This window comes from Phacochoerus africanus, chromosome 8 (assembly GCF_016906955.1).
Source record: "Phacochoerus africanus isolate WHEZ1 chromosome 8, ROS_Pafr_v1, whole genome shotgun sequence".
NCBI classification, from domain to species: Eukaryota; Metazoa; Chordata; class Mammalia; order Artiodactyla; family Suidae; genus Phacochoerus; species Phacochoerus africanus.
In genome coordinates, this window is record NC_062551.1 from 57,774,837 (window position 1) to 57,794,323 (window position 19,487).

The window sequence follows — 19,487 nt, forward strand, 5'->3', positions numbered from 1 at the left end:
CTAGACTAGGAACTTACATATGATATGGGTGCGGCCCTAAAAAGAAAAAAATAATTAAACCTTCTTTAAAAGCAGTAAACACACAAAAGACCCCCTTCTCTGTCAAAAGGCATAAAGTAAATTCTTTAAATGACGATAGACTGGGAGTTCCCATGTTGGCACAGCAGAAATGAATCCAACTAGGAACCATGAGGTTGTGGGTTCGATCCCTGGCCTCCCTCAGTGGGTTAAGGATCTGTTGCCCTGGGCTGTGGTGTAGGTCAGCGGCAACAGCTCCAATTAGACCCCTAGTCTGGGAGCCTCCATATGCCACGGGTGTGGCCCTAAAATTAATTAATTAATTAATAATAAATGAAGATAGACAGATGGCATCAGAGGACTCTCAAACAAACCTCATTACATGAAGATAAGAGTTATCAGGCCCTAATAGGTCTATCACTAGCCCAGAGCACTGTCAATACTTCACAATTCATCGTTTCTTTGTCTCAAAGGTATAAAAGCTTCCTGCTGTGGACATATCTTCAGGTCTTCATCCTCTTCTGAAAGCCCCCATGTACATGAAAGAACGTAATAAAATTTGTATGCTTTTCTCGCATTAAAAGAAGAAAAGGAGAAAATAAATCCGAAGAGCTGGCAGAGCTCCCAGCATTTTGAAATTCCGCGGCTCTGAAACGCATTCCCTCCAAGTCTGGAGGTACAGCGCTCCTTTAGGGGCAGGGGAGACGCCTTCTGAAGGCCTTGTCTAGCGCCCCCGATATGCGAACTACATTTCCCAGAAACCTCTGAGGCACAGCTCCACTCCTGCCTCTTGAGGGGTTGCATGCTGGGTAAGCGAGCCATTGAGTGTTCAGCTCCGCGGATCTCTGGGTTTCTAGACTACATGTCCCAGAAGGCTCTGGAGCACCGCCCCCAGTAGAAACTCGCCGAGTTGCATGCCGGAAGATGCGCTTTCTGAGCGAAGATTTTTTTTTTCTTTCTTTCTTTTTTTTTTTAAGGCTCTGGTTTCCTGGTGACGGTGTCTGGAGATAACCTCCACGCTCGCGCTCGCTCCGGACGCCCTGTTGGTTGTTAGGCCCCAAGCGGTGAGTTAGTAGCATCCCAGGAGGACACCAGCACGGAACGCGGCGGGCGACTGCGGTGAGAGGCGGTGAGAGAGAGGCGGAGAGGCCCGAAACAGAGCCTCGGCCTCTGGCTCCCAGGAGCGGCTGCGGAGGAAGTGCGAGTGTGTGTGTGTGTATGTGTGTGTGTGTGCGCGCGCGCGGATCGGGCTCAGCCGTGTGCATAGAGCGAGACGCGCGCGTGAGCGTCGCCGAGGGAGACAGGCCGGGTACCTGTACTGGTGACGCACTTGCGCGTGAGTGTGGGCGGGGGGGGGGGCGCGACTCGGCGCCATCCCCGTGGCTGTGCCTCGCGTGGGCATCTGGAAGGGGGACGCGGTTAGGATGTGACGGGCTGTGACTCGGCCACTCTGCTCTGCGTGAGTTACATGCGCGTGGGCCCTGCGTGGGTGGCGGGGCCCAGATGTGTCTCGGCGGCTGAGATGAGCCTTTGCACTTAAGTGGGATTGGCAGAGACACACACCATGTCTCTGGCGTGGGCGTCAGTTCTTGTGACAGAGTCAAGGGGTGTCTCATGGTGGTTTGTGCCATCGCTTGGCTGTGACAGGTGCAGGATTGTGTTTGGATGTGTGGCCGCGGATTGAGTGAGCACGGTTGTGTGTGACAGTGTAACCTGTAGCTCTCATGTTTCTGCTGCTCCCTCTCCCTTCACGTTCCAACCTTCTGGTCCTTGTTTGGGCACAGTGGCCCCGAATACAAGTCAAAGCCTGAACCCTGTGATGAAAATGACAAGAATGGCACAGACATAGTCGTGAGATGGCAATCTCAGAGCCATAGGTGCTCGCCATCTCAAATTCAGGTTACCTGAGTGACAGGGTGAAAAAGCCTCAGGAAGAGGATCCCCTTTTCAGATGGGAGAGGACCCTGACCAGGTAGCTGGGGGTAGAAGACAGCTGCATATTTCAGAACTCCAATTATTAGAGCCTAGTCACGAGGGATCTCCGAAATTCTGAGATCTCAGTGCCCTCTTATTTCTGATTGGTTTAAGATAAGACGTGGGAACAGGTGGGGCATTGGAGGATATTTTCTGATGTAGTCTGTGCTCCAGAAAAGCCCTAGTGTCTGATTCTATCCTCTTTTAACCCCCTGCCAGCTGTCCTCCAGAAAAATCATCCTGGGAGTTCCTGTTGTGGCTCAGTGGAAACTAATCTGACTAGGATCCATTAGGATGCAGGTTCCATCCCTGGCATCGCTCAGTGGGTTAAGGATCCCGTGTTGCCGTGAGCTGTGATTTAGGTTACAGATGTGGCTCAGATCCCACGTTGCTGTAGCATTGCTGTAACCCCTAGTTACAATTAGTGAGCCACTTCCAAAAGGTTACCCTTAACTGAAGGCCATGCTTTATTCAGATTGCCTTAATTTTTGCATAATGGTTTTCATCTGTTGCAGGATCCCATCCAGGACACCACATTAAATTCATTGTCATGGCTGCTTAGGCTCTTCTTGGCTTTGCCAATTTCTCAGACTTGGCTTGTTTCTGATGACTTGACAGTTTTAAGAGGCTGAGTATTTTATAGGCTGCCCCTCTCTTGGAATCTGATGTTTTCTTCATGACTAGACTGGGTTTCTAGGTTTGACGGTGGAAGATCACAGAGGTAAATTACCACTTCATTACATCATGGCAAGGATACGCACTATCAACATGATTTATGATTGGTGAAGTTGAACTTGATCACCTGGCTTAGGTGGTATTGGTCAGTTTTCTCCGCTCTAAAGTTACTCCTTTTTTTTCAAAGACTGTGTCACACTTGAGTGACAGCTACATATTTCAGAACCCCAGGTTCTAGAGCCTAGTCACTCTGACTCTGCTTCTGTCTTCACGTCTTTCTCTCCTCTCACACCCTCTTTATTTCCTATTAAGAAAATAGGAATTTATTTTCTAAGTTTATACCTTACACATTTTTTCTAATAATGTTGGGTGCAAAGTGAACCCTAAAGGGTAGGGTGATTTAGCAGTTGTCTGCAGGACACCGTGGCTGAAAGGGCAAACTCAATAGCAAAATTTACCCTGCCATCAAGATATAAAACTAAGCAGCGTCAAGAGGACTGTCTGGATCTACAGAGCATCACTTGGCATGTTAGTCATTTTTCCTGGTTAGTACCCCAACATCGTGGACATGTGTAGACATCAAGGAGCTGGTTTTGGTATTTGGTAGTGAAAGGAAATGAAGAGAAATTATTCAGTAAAATCACCCCAAAATGACATATTCTGAGCCTTTTCTGCAAGTTCAAGAGAAGCTTGTTTTAAAAAGAGAGAGGACCTTTATCCTTTGAAGAGTCTAACCGTCGCTTAATAAATTTAAGAGAAATGCTCACATATTTATATATGTCAATGCATGACTGTTGTTTAAACACCTAGCGAGGTATACATAAACAAAAAGAAGAAAATCAAGGAGTTCCCATCATGGATCAGCAGTTAACAAACCCAACTAGTATCCATGAGGATGCAGGTTCAATCCCAGGCCTCACTCACAGGGTTAAGGATCCTGTGTTGCCGTGAGCTGTGGTGAAGGTCACAGACGAGGCTCGAATCCCACGTTGCTGTGGCCATGGCATAGGCCAGCGGCTACAGGTTTGATTCAATCCCTAGCCTGGGAACTTCCGTATGCCACTGGTGCAGCCCTAAAAAAAACAAAAACAAAAAAAGGAAGAAAAATCAAGATTTAAGGGTGTGTCGGGACTCCCAAGACCACCATCAGGCTCAGTGATTCTCTAGATAGTGATTCAACATATCATTCTGGAGTTCCCGTCGTGGCGCAGTGGTTAACGAATCCGACTAGGAAGCATGAGGTTGCGGGTTCTATCCCTGGCCTTGCTCAGTGGGTTGACGATCTGGCATTGCCCTGAGCTGTGGTGTAGGTCACAGAGGCAACTCAGATCCCATATTGCTGTGGCTCTGGCATAGGCCGGCGGCTACAGCTCCGATTTGACCCCTAGCCTGGGAACCTCCATATGTCTCGGGAGCAGCCCAAGAAATGGCAAAAAGATAAAAAACAAACAAAAAAACAAAAAAAACCCCATATCATTCTGCTCTTGGCTAAGACATATTACAATGATAGGGTACACACAGCAAGTCAGCGAAGGATAAGACACATGGGAGGAAACCAGGCCCAAGCTTCCACAAATCCTCTCCCAGTGCAGGCACCAGGATGTGCTTAATTCTGCCTGTGACAAGTTACAACAACATATGTGCCGTGTTGTCTACCAGGGCAGCTCTCCTGAGCCCCTAAGTTTTTACTAGGGTTTTTACTGAGGAGTCTGTCACATAGGCACCTGCTGCCCAGCATGTACCCAAATTCCAGACTCTTAGAGGAAGGCGCATGTTCAGCATGAACCACATCGTTTGTACACACACAAACACACAAAAAAGTTTAAGAACAGTAAGCCACTCTTATCAGAGAACGGTTGGAACACTCTGGAAATCCAGCTAAGGGTCAGTCCTGAAGGGAGGCCTAATATCCTTAGTTATCCTGTCCACAGTTTCAGACCCACTCTGTTACCTCTTTTTTGCACCCTGGGTATATCCTTCCAGACTTTTTCTGTTTCTTTAGTTCCATTTTGTATATTTCTGTTTGTGTTTTATGTTTTGTGTACATGTGTATCTCTATACCCATTCATATATTTTGGAGTTCCCACTGTGACACAATGGGATCAGCAGCATCTCTGGAGCATCAGGACGCAGGTTTGATCCCCAGCCCCGCGCAGTGGATTAAGGATGCTGTGGTGTAGTCGCAACTATGGCTCAGATCTGACCCCCGGCCCGGGAACTCCATGTGTACCGGGTAACCAGAAAAAAGAATGTGTCTTGTGTGTGTATGTATATATATTTAGATACAGATATCTCCATATATGTGTTATATATATGTATGTATATATATTCTCATATAGGACATTGCAACCGTATTAGCATAACTTCTTGTTTCAGTAGACTGATTTTCCTCCTGACCGTGTATCTGAAATGTTTTTGATGTCTTCAAGTATTTCTTCCACTTTAGCATTAAAGTGTCAATGTTAGTATCAATGTTTACACAGTCGACTTTCCCAGACTCACAATGCTGAATGCTGCCTGGGCAGTTCCTTCTCTACCCTGTCCACCTGCCATGTCTTGACTGACGTCACCCTGTCTTGAGGTCAGAAGAGCTTCAAGTTTGCATGACGCAGCCCCTCTCCATCCTGGATGGTGTGACCGAAGGGAGCAGGATGTGCTCAGAGGGAGACTAAGCACCCTGAGCACACCCAGGCTCAGTCTAGGTCAAGTCCCTCTGCCCAGAGTTCTCCAGCCTCAAGCAGTGAGGTCTGAGGGCACAGTCTTCACACAAGGCCACCCTCAGTTCTGACACCAACTCCAAGTTCAGGAGTTTCCCTAAACCACCCTCAGGCTTAATAATTCAGGACCAGAGGACTCATGGAGAGCTCTGCCACTCACGGTTACAGTTAATTAAAGGGAAGGGAAACAGATTAACATCAGCCAAGGAGACAGGTACACAAGATGAGGTCCAGGGGGCTCCCATCATGGTGTCTTCTCCTCTTAAAATCAGGACTTGATATTCTTCCAACATCAACATGTGACAATACATTCAGAGTATTGCCACCCAGAGAAGTACACCTGAGCTCTGAGTGTCCAGAGTTTTCACTGGGGCTTCGTCACTAGGCATGATTGATTGAGAAGTTGCCCAGATATTAATGTCAGTCTCCAAGACAACTGGCATCCCCTGACCCAAACCCTCCCCACACCTTTCTGATGTGGCCAGCTCCCAGCCTAAGATGCAGCATGGATCACCCCTACCCAAAGCAAAGACTGTCTCCTCAGGTGTGATGTAGACTACCTCTCAGCAGCTGAGAGCAAAGGCCACACTTCTCTTTGATCAAGGCCAAATTTTTTTTTTTTTTTCTTTTTCTGGCCACAACTGCGGCATATGGAAGTTCCCAGGCTAGGGTTTGAATCAGAGCTACAGCTGCCAGCCACAGCCACATGGGATCTGAGCCACAGCTGCGACCTACACCACAGCTCACAGCAACGCCGGATCCTTAACTCACTGAGCGAGACCAGGGATCGAACCCACATCCTCATGGATACTAGTCGGGTTCATTACCACTGAGCCATGACGAGAACGTCCAAGACCAAATTCTTAATCTGTATCTCCCCCTGCAGGAAACTGGCTAGGAAGCCTCCTGCTAAAATGCCTGAGTCTCATTTCAAGGCAAAGAATGAAAGCTCCTCTGCCCTGTCTGTTCAGCTGGCTTTCCTAGGGTTTTAAGGAGAGCTTGTTGTTTGGTTTTGTTTTTTCCCAGAATCCTTTTAATCTTCTCCAGATGGATTTTGTTTATGTGCAAGCCTTGTTGAAGGAGAAGCTGGAAGTTCCTTGGAAGCAAAGACGGAGGAGCAAAAAGGTTATACTAAGTCATTTTGAGGCCAAGGTTACTTATTTTAATGCCTCCTTTTCCTCATTTAGATCTGGCTTCTCTGGACTTTGTGCCTACAGTAAAGGAAACCCCAAGAGTACTGTTCGGTTCTTGAATTCTGAAAACCATGGCCGACGTAAGTATGTCTTTCTTTTTCCTTCTTGAACTGTGGTATTCAGGTCCTGTGGCTTCTCCTGTAAAATACCATGAAGCCTCCTGCCCAAGCAAGTCCCATCTAAGTACCTACTTCCCAGCTCTTCCTTTCCCAGAGAATGACAATGCCACATAGTCTGGTGCCCCCCTTTGTGGCTGATGATCGGTATCTTAACCCACGAACTAATTATTCAGTATCTCCTATGTGCTCTCTTTTTTTGTCAAGAATAATTGGAACAATGGAAGCAGAAACTACTGGGAGAAAATTTGAGTCAGATCTACGGTGTGATGCGTCAGAGATGTTGGTCCTATTTGACCAGACGAGGAAACCCAAATTCCTCACTCCTTTCCACTGATCTGTTTCCCAGGCAGATAAACGAGAATGTTCATCTTCTTTGGTCTCAGTGTAAAGCTCACGCTTTACAAAGCTTTTAGAATTGGACAGAGCTGGGATGAGGGCCTGTGGACTTAAAGATCATGTTCTTACCCAGAGACTCAGGAGATAAACTTTGTTGTTGAGCAGACCTGTCTTTATGCTTCTGAATCTTAGATATCAGTTTCCTCTAAATCAGGAACAAAGAGGAATTTGGGAGTAAAATATACCTACTATTATATATAAAATAGATAAACAACAGGGACCTACTGTATAGTGCCCTGCGCTATACTCGATATTTTGTAATAACCTATGTGGGAAGAGAATCTGAAAAAGGATATATATGTATATGAGTATACATTTGTATTATACATGTAACTGAAAAGCTTTGCTGTGCACCTGAAATGAATACAACATTGTAACTCAGCTATACTCCAATAAAATTAAATTTTAAAAAAGAAACACAGATTTTTAAAAAGCCAGTAAAAGATAAGTAAATAAATAATTAGGAATGAAGAAAAAGCATCGCTAGTGGATGATAACAGGTAAGGTCATTTCATACAAACGTGATAAATGATCATATACTCCTGGGATCGGGGGAAACCTTAGACTTAAGTTTTGCTCAACTGAGGTATAAAACTATAATCATTAAATCTAATCCATCCATGTGATGGAATAAAAACATGCTTTTGTCATTACAAAGGCAGGCTCCTTAAAAGATAACCTGGCAGAATGATGAACCTGAGGCTCGAACGCAATCAAACAGAAAATCAAAAGGATCCAATTTTCTAGAAATTATATGACATTTGGGAAACAAACCCTAGGCATTTTTTTCCTTTCTCCTTAAATAGAGGATGCTATAGGAATCCACACTTGCTGAGAGCTTATGAGGCAGGCACGGAGCAGGGTCTGGGCTTGTGATCGGGAGGAAAACTGGGATTGTTTTATCCGCTTCCTGAGAAGTTGGCATGATTAAGAATTCTGCAGGGTGTAGGTAGTTTTCCCTGAAGTAGTAGGGGTTCAGCTTCAACCAGTCACGTCCTCACTGGCCCCTCCCCACAGGCTTTCAGTCCACTCATCATACCCAGCCCTGGGAGGGAGAGCATAGCATTCCCTCTCTTCCATCTCAAAACTCTGTCCTTCCATTTCGTCAGGGACATGGGGTTTGTGTTTTCAGGGTTTGGTGACATTCTCAGATGTGGCCATAGACTTCTCCCAGGAGGAGTGGGCATGTCTGGACTCTACGCAGAGGGACCTGTACTGGGACGTGATGTTGGAGAACTACAGTAACTTGGTCTCACTAGGTAAGTTACCTGCCTCACCTAACCTACTCCAAGCTCCCTCCACTGTGAACTTCAGGACTGCCTTTCAGGAAACTAGTTGAAGGAGTTCCTGTTGTGGCTCAGTGGAAATGATCCCAACTAGTATTCATGAAGATGTGGATTGGATCCCTGGCCTCACTCAGTGGGTTAAGGATATGCATTGCCATGAGCTGTGGTGTAGGTCGCAGATGTGGCTTGGATCTGGCATTGCTGTGCTGTGGCGTAGGCCAGCAGCTACAGCTCCAATTCAGCCCAAAGCCTGGGAACTTCCATGTACCATGGCTGCAGCCCTAAAAAGGAAAAGAAGAAAAAAAAAAAAGCTAGTTGAATTTCTTTCTTCTTGCACCCAAGGAATGTTTTGAGCTTTGACATTACACATAACACACCCTCATCTCTTCATCCATCGGTGATCTTCCCACCTGTCCGGGCCCTCCACTATTCCTTAGCGACCAAAGGATGAATTAGAATTATTTAATTTATTCAAATAAAAGTATTTATTTCATGACCATCTTCAAAGAAACCAAGCTTCATGCTATGGTCTTATGTTTATACCTGAACTGTTGGTGATGGTACTTTGGGGACCCACATTTAGAGAAAATAGCTTAACATGGAGACTAATTTTCTCTGGTAAACCAGCCTGTATGTTTGATTTAGAAGTGGACTGAACAAACAGAATTCATGTAAAATTAAACTGAGTGTATTCAATTCCCTATACATTGTTCCTGAAGTGAGGTTTAAAGTTACAACCTATGAATTCTGAGTTAAACAGGGGATAAGTAAATTTCTCATTTTTCTGTTCGTAATAACAAGCACAGTACAAGTGGCTAACACTGTGCTTCCTCTAAACCAGAAGCCATTGTGAGCATGTGTGCCTGTGTATGTATAAATACATTTCATTTAATTCCTGTAAGTTTATAAAATAGATTATTATGTATAATTCGTAGATGAGTATACTGGGCCATAAAGTGACGTGGCCAGTCAAGGAGACAGAGGCATTACCTGAACCTAAGAATTCTGGCCCCAGAAGCCATACTCTCAACTGCCATGTTCTACTTGCCTCCAGAAGTTTGACAGAAGACCTTCTCCCACCTATCTGGTTTCTTCTTTGTCCTTCAATCCTTTGTCTTTTCTGAAGTTTTTATCATTTTGACATTTAGGTTGTTAAAATTTGACTAAGGCTTAATCAAAAAACCTTGTGCCAACAGTATTTCCTAAGTTCTGCATCATGTGGTTTTTTGTTTTTGTTTTTGTTTGAAAGCAGGACATCTCATTTGTCTCACAGAAGCAAAGGAGAGAGCTTTAATGTTTGAGGAGGAAAGGCAAGACAGTGCAGAGGAGAGTGACAGGCAGCCTGGCTAGCTCAAGCCATCATTACTGTAAGTGGCCAGGCTGGGCAGGGAGCAGCTTACCCCTGAGGTGTTTGGAGGGCTCCCTACAAAGGTCCCAAGCCCAAGACCTCTGCAGAAGGCCTTGACCTTCACCACTTGAACTCCGACTTCACCCCATTCCTCTCTCAATGTGTTTTCCACCTCATGTCTCACCCTATTGAGTAGCAAGGTCATAGAAAACAGGACCCTATGCCATTCGTAGTTTCTGAAAGGTGGTTGTTATCCTAGCTTCATGTGCTTTCTTCCTTTTTATCTATTTCTTGGCAGTACTGCTTCCTGGCTGCTCTGTTCTTCCATCATGAAGCAGTATCTGCTTGTGTCTCTTTTTGTGCTATTAGCAGTCACTGACACTCAGTGCCTAAATTCACTATTTCTTCAGGGTTTCTAAATGTGATATACTGTCATTGCCTCTTTATTTATTGAAAGAGAAACTGTGGTCCATTTGCTAATTTGTTGTATAGTGAACTGTCCATATTGGATAAGAAAGATAAAAACTGTTCTTTAAAGAAGAAAAAGTATTAGTTTTTAATAATAAAGGGATGGTTTCCTAGCATGCTCCAAAGTTGGTCATTGAACATTTAGTATCTTTATGAATTCATGACTTTAAAGATGTTTGATGTTTTGTAGTCCCTTGAGTTAGCATACTTATTGATGCTCAGATTTTTCTAAGCATTTCCTTACAACTGTTTCACAATTTTTATCATTAAATTTAATTCTACACATTATATTTTTTGGTTGCTTTTGAATGTTAGATCTTTGTATCCAGAATTACTTTTTTTGTTTGTTTGTTTGCCATTTCTAGGGCCGCTCCCATGGCATATGGAGGTTCCCATGCTAGGGGTCTGATAGGAGCTATAGCCACCGGCCTACACCACAGCCACAGCAATGCAGGCTCTGAGCCACATCTGCAACCTACACCACAGCTCACGGCAACGCCAGATCCTTAACCCACTGAGCAAGGTCAGGGATTGAACCTGCAACCTCATGGTTCCTAGTCGGATTTTTAACCACTGCACCACAACGGGAACTCCTATCTAGAATTACTTTTAATGATATTATCTGTGTATGTGCATTTGTGTGTGTGTGTGTATACACATAACTATCCAACTTTATATTTCTGTTTTTTACAGTAATTATATATATTTGATTTTCCAGGTTTGTCGTCACATCTACAAATTGTACTCTTTTTTCATCTTCATTTTTTGAGATTTATCCCTCTAATTTCTTGTGCTTGTTTCAGCTGATAGGAAATAGTAAGGTTAATGGTGCCTTTTTAGTTTGACTTTAGCAGAACTGTCTCCAGTGTTTCCTCATTAAGTACTGTGATGCTCAATGTGGAAATCTATATTTTAATGAACCCTAAGTGATTCATATTTATCCCACTAGAAAAGTTTTATATCTGTTAGATAAATTTTTGGTGATTAGGTTGCTTTTGTTTTCTTAAAAAGAAAATATGTTGGGTTTTGTGGGTTTTTTTTGTTTTTTGTTTGTTTTTTTTTTCAGAGTTGGAATCACCATATGAGACCAAGACTTTACCTAGACAAAAGGGCATTTATGAGATGAATTTTTCCAAACGGAACTCAGGTGGAAAAAGTAAATCCCTTGGCCTTAACTGGATGTGTGAAGGTGAGTTTGAAGGACCACCGACCCCTCAAGAGGGATATGTCAATCAAATGATAATCAACTGTGGGAAAACACCCACTTATAGAGAAAATACCACTGTCCGAACCCATCAGAGACCTCATAATAGGGAAAACTCCTATGAATGTAAAGAATGTGGAAAGGCCTTTAGTCGTGGCTATCAACTTACTCAACATCAGAAAATTCACACAGGTGAGAAACCCTATGAATGTAAAGAATGTAAAAAGGCTTTCCGTTGGGGTAATCAACTTACTCAGCACCAGAAAATTCACACCGGTGAGAAACCTTATGAATGTAAGGACTGCGGGAAGGCCTTTCGATGGGGTTCAAGCCTTGTTATTCATAAGAGAATTCATACAGGTGAAAAGCCCTATGAGTGTAAAGACTGTGGGAAGGCCTTCAGACGTGGCGATGAACTCACTCAGCATCAGAGATTTCACACTGGTGAGAAGGACTATGAATGCAAAGATTGCGGCAAGACCTTTAGCCGAGTATATAAACTAATTCAGCATAAGAGAATTCACAGTGGTGAGAAGCCCTATGAATGTAAAGACTGTGGGAAGGCATTTATCTGTGGTTCAAGCCTCGTTCAACATAAGAGAATTCACACCGGTGAGAAGCCCTATGAATGCCAAGAATGTGGGAAGGCCTTTACTCGTGTCAATTATCTCACTCAGCATCAGAAAATTCACACTGGTGAAAAACCGCATGAATGCAAGGAATGTGGGAAGGCCTTTCGTTGGGGTTCAAGTCTCGTGAAACACGAGAGAATTCATACAGGTGAGAAGCCATATAAATGTACCGAATGTGGGAAGGCCTTTAACTGTGGCTATCACCTTACTCAGCATGAGAGAATTCACACTGGTGAAACGCCTTACAAGTGTAAGGAATGTGGAAAGGCCTTTATTTATGGGTCAAGCCTTGTCAAACATGAGCGAATTCATACAGGGGAGAAACCCTATGAGTGTAAAGAATGTGGGAAAGCCTTCAGTCATGGCCATCAACTTACACAGCATCAGAAAATTCATGCTGGTGAGAAACCCTCTGAGTGTAAGGAATATGGAAAGGCATGTACCCATGTAAGCCATCTTCAAGAACAGAGAATCCATATGGTTGGAAAACCTTTTGTGTACAAAGAATGTATAGAGGCCCCTGTTCAACATTCATTTCTTCCACAACATGAGGAAAATTCGTGATAAAATTTAACATAAGAAAGCCTTTATGGGTCAAAATATAGAATAATGAATATCAAAAGTCATGTTAGAGGTGAATTTGGAAAATGGAAAAAATCACTTTTTCTTATTGACCACAAACTACTCAGTGTAGGTGATTTTTTTTACTGGATAGGTCAGTTTCATGAATGCATAGAAACTTACCAATACCATTTCATCTCTGTCGTACTTCAGATTTATTCTAGGGTACAACTCTGCTTACAGAACATATGAGGGAGAGCCATTCATCATGGTATGTACCCAACCTGTTATCATCACCATCCCACCTCCTTACTCCCTGTAAGACACTGGGGAAATTAGCTATGACCCCATGTGCATTATTTGTGAAATGGGATGATCACACCTACCTAATACTGCTGTTGTGGTGATTAAATGAGTTTGGTTCATGTAAACTTCTTGGACGTGTATCTGGAATATTGTGTAAGCTCAATAAATGTTAGCTGTTGTTCCTGTTACCATTAGCATTGCTATTAGTGAATTGTTACAAGACCCCCTTTGGGTGCAATGAGTTGAGAAAAGACTATCAAACTTTTAGAAGAAAATATAGGAGATTATTGTCACAACCTTGGAGTGAGTATGCAGCATTTCTCAGTAAACAGAAGACCCTAAATATAAAAGTTATTAACTGGACTTGGTCAAAAATATGAAGTTCTGGTCATCAAATGACACCATGAAGGTGGTAAAAAAGCAAGACACAGACTGGGAGAAGATATTTACATAAACCTGGCAAAAGATTCACATAGAAAGGATGAAGAATCCTTCAAGTTGATAATAAAACAACAAATCAGTTAAAAGATGAGGGGGAGAAACTTACATAAGTCCTTAAGATCACCAAATGGCCAGTGGGTGAAGATACGTTTAAACATCATTACTCTTCAAGGATATGCAAAGTAAAATCACCATGTGATGTCACTGGACACTCACCAGAGTGGCTAACATTAAAACTACGTATGAGCCGGTATCTTTGTTGGATGTTCAGACATGACCTGTTCAAGACGGAAAGGAACCAGCACACTGAACCTCACCAAATCCTGGAGGTCCCACAGCAGAGATGAGGGGGTGATGCTCAGGAGAGGCCAATGGATTTGTGCTGAGGAAGGGGCCATGGCCCAAGATCAAGTCCTGAGAGAGTTGAGGGAGCAATTGGATTCATCAGGGACCTGAACTGACTTAAAAGGTTCAGTTCTAGAGTGAAGGCAGTAGGTTGTCTTGGGGAAGGAACTTGAGCCTACCATTGGGAATCTGAGAGAATGGGTGGGGGAGGACTAGAGCCCGTAGGAGTGAGTTTGAAAAGCTGGAGAAGGGGCTAATGGAGGACCTGGTGCATGGAGAAGGAATGACTAGAAACCAGACAGGTCCTGGGAGACTGGAGAAAAGGAGAGAGTTCAGGAGGGGAGAGCCTTTGAGAGCTGGAGGACTTGAATGCTATGGATGAATAAGGCCTGAGAGATATAGGATGGGTGCTAAAGCCAGTAGGAGTGCCGTAACATGGGGGATGGCAGTGTAGTTAGAGCCCAGAGGAGTAGCCTCTGAAGGCTGCCAGAGGATCCAGAATCAGCTTGAAGTAGGGCCTGTATTTTGTTTATCTTAGGATTGGCATCAACTTTCAATTAAAGTATACTTTGTGTATATCTTAGTGATAGGGTTAGGTTAAGGATTTGGATCCTCTGGTTGGGGAGGGAATGAGAGAACATAGAACATGTTCAAGGGGAAAGATGCCAAACTTACACAGATCATTCCACCAACAACAGGAATACATATATAACTTTCTCCAGGATAAACCCTATGTTAGGCCACAAAATAAATCTCAACTAATTGAAAAGATTGAAATATGACTACAGTGTAATGACACTAGAAATCAACAGAAAGAAAAAAACAAAACATGGCAATTAAACCACACACTCTTAAGCAGCAGATGGGTCAAGGAAACATCATAAGGGAAATCAGAAAATACAAAGGAGTGAAAAATCAAACCAGAACTTATAAGATGCAGTGAAAGCCATACTCAGAAGACAATTTATAGCAGTAAATGCCTACATCCAAAAAAACTTCAGATCAGTAAACTAACTTGAATGGTAAGAAGCTAGAAAAAAGAGCAAACTAAGCCAAGAGCAACAGAAAGAAGAAAACAATGGGCAGTAGAGTGGAGAAAAGTGAAATATATATATATATATACATATATATATGTATATATATACATATATATGTATATATATACATATATATACACATATACATATATATGTATATATATACATATATACATATATATATGTATATATACACATATATACATATATATACACACACATATATATATACATATGTATACATATATATATACATATATATACACATATATATATGTATATATATACATATATATATATATGTATATATATATACATATATATATATATATATGTATTTTTTTTAATGACACAAAGAACCAATGGAACCAAAAATTGGTTCTTTGGAAAGATCTACAAAATGGGCAAAGCTTTAACTAGACTGACCAAGAAAAATATGTAATACGAAGAGAAGTCAAAGATCACTGGAGATGTCTCCAACCTCTTCTGGGTGTGTGTGACTAAGGTGAAAAATCACAAAAGCAAAGGAACTTGAACACATTGACATTGCAAGTAAGCAGACTAAACCTGAGTATGTTCAGGCACACCAGACCAGAATTTGCCCCAATTTTTCTGTTGAGGGGAAAGTAGTAAATACTTTAGGTTTTACAAGCTATGTATGCTCATGGCCACAATCTTTTTTTTTTTTTTGCTTTGTAGGGCCGCACCCAGCAGCATATGGAGGTTCTCAGGCTAGGGGTCCAGTCAGAGCTGCAACTGCCAGCCTACACCACAGCCACAGCAACATGGGATCCGAGCTGCATCTGCAACTTACACCACAGCTCACGGTTGCAATGCCAGACCCTTAACCCACTGAGTAGGCCAGGGATCGAACCCTCATTCTCGTGGATCCTAGTTGGGTTGGTTAACCACGGAGCCATGATGGGAACTCCACACATATTCCTCTTTATTAATTTTTTTTTACAAACTTTTAAGAATAAAAACCACTCAGCCTCTAGACTGTACACAATCAGGGCCACAGGCAAGATTTGATCCATGGACCAGATTTTACCTGACCACTGCTCTAAACCAATAGGTAAGCATAGAAGAAAATTCTAGATCAGCATTATCCTGTATGGTAACAAAGAGCCACATACACTCTTGAGCACTTGAAATATGGCCAGGTGGTAAAGTCAACGTAAAATACACAGATTTGAAGACTATTCAGAAAGTTAAAAGGTAAAATATCTCAATAATTTTTATATTAAATGTTGAAGTAACATTTTGGATGTTTTGAGCTAAATAAAATATATTATTAAAATTACTTTTGTGTATTTTTGCTTTTTTAATGTGATGCTAGGAAAATTTTAATTAGGTGTATGAATGTCATTACACTTGTATGGACAGCATTCCTCTACTGCAGTTCGGCAACATTTGTCAAAACTTTTATTTTAGGAACTTGCTTTAGATTAATTTTTTCATTAATGATTTTTATTTTTTCAATTTTTTCTGTCAATTTCTTCTGTGTAGCAAAGTGACCCAGTCACATATATACATTCTTTTTCTCACATTATCCTACATCATGTTCCATCATAAGTGACTAGTATAGTTCCCTGTGCTGTACAGCAGGAACATTTGTCAAAAATTTTAAATGTGTATGTCTTTGACTGAACATTCCCACTTAAAGAATATACTATGTTATGGGTTTAATTAAAATTTTTCCTAGGAATTCCGTGTGGCACAGTGGGTTAAACAAAAATTCTTATTAAAGTGGGTATTGAATTTCCCAATGTTGCTCAGCAGTAACGAACCCAACTAGTATCCATGAGGAAGCCATTTCAATCCCTGGCCCCACTCAGTGAGTAAAGGATCCAGCATTGCCATGAGCTGCAGTGTAGGTCACAGATGCAGCTTGTATCTGACATGGCTGTGGCTGTGGCGTAGGCCAGCAGCTGCAGCTCTGATTCAACCCCTAGCCTGGGAACTTCCATATCCCACTGATGCAGCCCTAGAAAGAAAAAGTGGGTATAGAGGCAATATATCTCGACCTAATAAAAGCCATATATGATAAGCCTTCAGCTAACATCAATTACTCAACAGTGAAAAAGCTGAAGCCATTTCCTTTAAAATCGGGAACAAGACAAGAATGCCCATTTTCATCACTTTTTTTAAACACAGTATTGGAAGTCCTAGCCGCAGCAATCAGATAAGAAATAAAAGGAATCTAAGTTGAAAAGGAAGAAGTAAAACTGTTACTATTTGCAGGTGACACAGCACTATACATAGAAAATCCTAAAGAGCGCTCATCAATAAATTCAGTAAAGTTGCTGAATATAAAATTAATATACATGGGAGTTACCATCTTGGCTCAGTGGAAACGAATCTGACTAGTATCTGTGAAGATGCAGGTTCAATCCCTGGTCTTGCTCAGTTGGTTAAGTATCCAGTGTTGTCATGAGCTGTGGTGTAGGTTGCAGACATGACTCAGATCTGGCATTGCTGTGGCCATGGCATAGGCTGGCAACTACAGCTCTGATTCGACCCCTAGCCTGGGAACCTCCATATATGCTGTGGGTGCAGCCATTAAAAAAAAAAAAAAGACCAAAAAGATTAAGATACAGAAATCTGTTGCATTTTTATACACACAACAAACTATCAGAAAGAGAAATTAAGGAAACAGTGCTATTCATGATTGCATCAAAAACATACCTAGGGAGTTCCCGTCATGGTGCAGTGGAAATGTATACAACTAGGAACCATGAGGTTGCAGGTTCAATCCCCAGCCTCACTCAGCAGGTTAAGGATCCGGCATTGCCGTGAGCTGTGTTCTAAGTTGCAGACACAGCTCGGATCCTGCATTGCCGTGGCTGTGGCATAGGACAGCAGCTGTAGCTGTGATTGAACCCCTAGCCTGGGAACCTCCATATGCTGTAGGTGCAGCCCTAAAAAGACACATACACACACACACAAAAAATACCTAGGAATGAATCTAAAGAGGTAAAATGCTTATACTTGGAAAGATACTGATAAAAGGAAACCAGAGACACCACATGTGGAAAGACTTGCCTTTTTCGTAGATAAGGATTAATATTGTTAAAATGACCATATTACCCAAGGCAAATGCAATCTATCAAAAAACCAATAACATTTTTCACAGAAAGATCAAAAAACAATGAGACATCACACCTATCAGGACTAATGTCAGAAAAGTCTACAAATAACAAGTGCTGACAAAGATGTGGAGAAAGGGAACCCTAAAATACTGCTGGAAGGAATATAAGTTAGTGCACAGCAACCGTGGAAAACAGTATGGAGGTTCCTCAAAAAACTAAAAACAGAACTACCATGTGACCCAGCAATTTCACTCCTCGTTACATGTCTAACACTAACTCGAAAATATACATGCACCCCAATGTGCATAACATTATTTACAATAGCCAAGATATAGAAGCAACCCCAAATATCCACCAATAGACTAATGGATAAAATAGATGTGTGTATACATAAGAGAATGCTACTCAGCCATAAAAAAAAAATTCTCAATTTGCAACACAGATGGACCTGGAAGGTATTGTAATTAGTGAAAGACAAGTCAGACCAAGACAAATACTGTGTGATATGACTATATGTGGAATGAAAAAAAATGGAACAAATGAATATAATAAAACAGATTCATAGATGACAGAGAACAAACTAGTGGTTACCAGAAGGGAGAAGGAAGGATTTGGGGCAATTAGGGGTGGGGATTAATGTACACAAACTACTATCTGTAAAATAAGCAATAACATATATTGATATACAGCACAGGGAAATAAAGCCATTATATACGATGACTTTACACAGGCTATAATCAATAAAAACACTTTATCAGAGTGTTGTGGAACTAATAAACATTGTAAATCAACAATATCAAAAAAGTGGGTGAAGACAAGTGTGGGTTAAAATATCCCAGTGGATATACAGATATTAATAGTCCAGTAAGTTTTAAAAAAAAACTTTTTTTTTTTTTTTAAAGTTTAAGTATCACAGTACAGGAGTTCCCGTCGTCATAGCACAGCGGAAACGAATCCGACTAGGAACCATGAGGTTGCGGGTTTGATCCCTGGCCTTGCTCAGTGGGTTAACGATCCAGCGTTGGCATGAGCTGTGGTGTAGGTTGCAGACGCAGCTTGGATCTGGCATTGCTGTGGCTGTGGTGTAGGCTGGCAGCTGTAGCTCCGATTTGACCCCTAGCCTGGGAACCTCCATATGCCGTGGGTGTGGCCCTAAAAGACAAAAAAAAAAAAAAAAAGAATCGAAGTACATGTTATCATCTTGAAAATAAATATGATAAAGTCATTCATTTCCCTATTTTACTTACATTCCAGCTTTACTGAGGTATGATTGCAAATTTAAAATCATATATATTTAGTTTTTTGAAGAAGAAAAAAATGATTTTTTGGCCAGCCCTGTGGCATGCAGAAGTTCCCGGGCCAGGGATTGAACCTGTTTTACCACAGGAACAACCCTGGATCCTTAACCAGATAAACCACCCGAGAACTCCAAGAGAATTTTTTTTTAAATCATTTTGCCTTTTCTAGGGCCGCTCCCGCGACATATGAATATTCCCAGGCTAGGGGTTCAATCAGAGCTACAGCTGCCGGCCTACACCACAGCCACAGCAACTCAGGATCCAAGCCATGTCTGCGACCTACACCACAGCTCACGGCAACACCGGATTCTTAACCCACTGAGCAAGGCCAGGGATCAAACCCACAACCTCATGGTTCCTAGTTGGATTTGTTAACC

The 19,487-nt window shown here is 42.2% G+C and overlaps 1 protein-coding gene across 3 annotated transcripts; it reads left to right on the forward strand.

Moving 5' to 3' along the window:
- The first annotated feature begins 967 nt into the window (after positions 1-967).
- ZNF331 (zinc finger protein 331) lies at positions 968-13,085 on the forward strand. Of its 3 annotated transcripts, none has more exons than XM_047790342.1 (4): positions 968-1,082; positions 6,572-6,657; positions 8,225-8,351; positions 11,261-13,085. In XM_047790342.1, the coding sequence occupies exons 2-4, from the start codon at positions 6,649-6,651 to the stop codon at positions 12,592-12,594; spliced, it is 1,470 nt and encodes a 489-aa protein (XP_047646298.1). In that variant the 5' UTR covers positions 968-1,082; positions 6,572-6,648; the 3' UTR covers positions 12,595-13,085. The 3 variants fall into 3 exon arrangements, with proteins under 3 accessions (XP_047646298.1, XP_047646300.1, XP_047646299.1); XM_047790344.1 differs by lacking the exon at positions 968-1,082 and adding an exon at positions 1,089-1,354; XM_047790343.1 differs by lacking the exon at positions 968-1,082 and adding an exon at positions 1,369-1,477.
- Positions 13,086-19,487: the final 6,402 nt, after the last annotated feature.

Bases quoted from the DNA above. Each gene is read 5' to 3' on its own strand.
- ZNF331 (XM_047790342.1), top strand. The intron at 8,352-11,260 runs GTAAGTTACCTG...TTTTTTTTTCAG, and splicing joins CAGTAACTTGGTCTCACTAG to AGTTGGAATCACCATATGAG.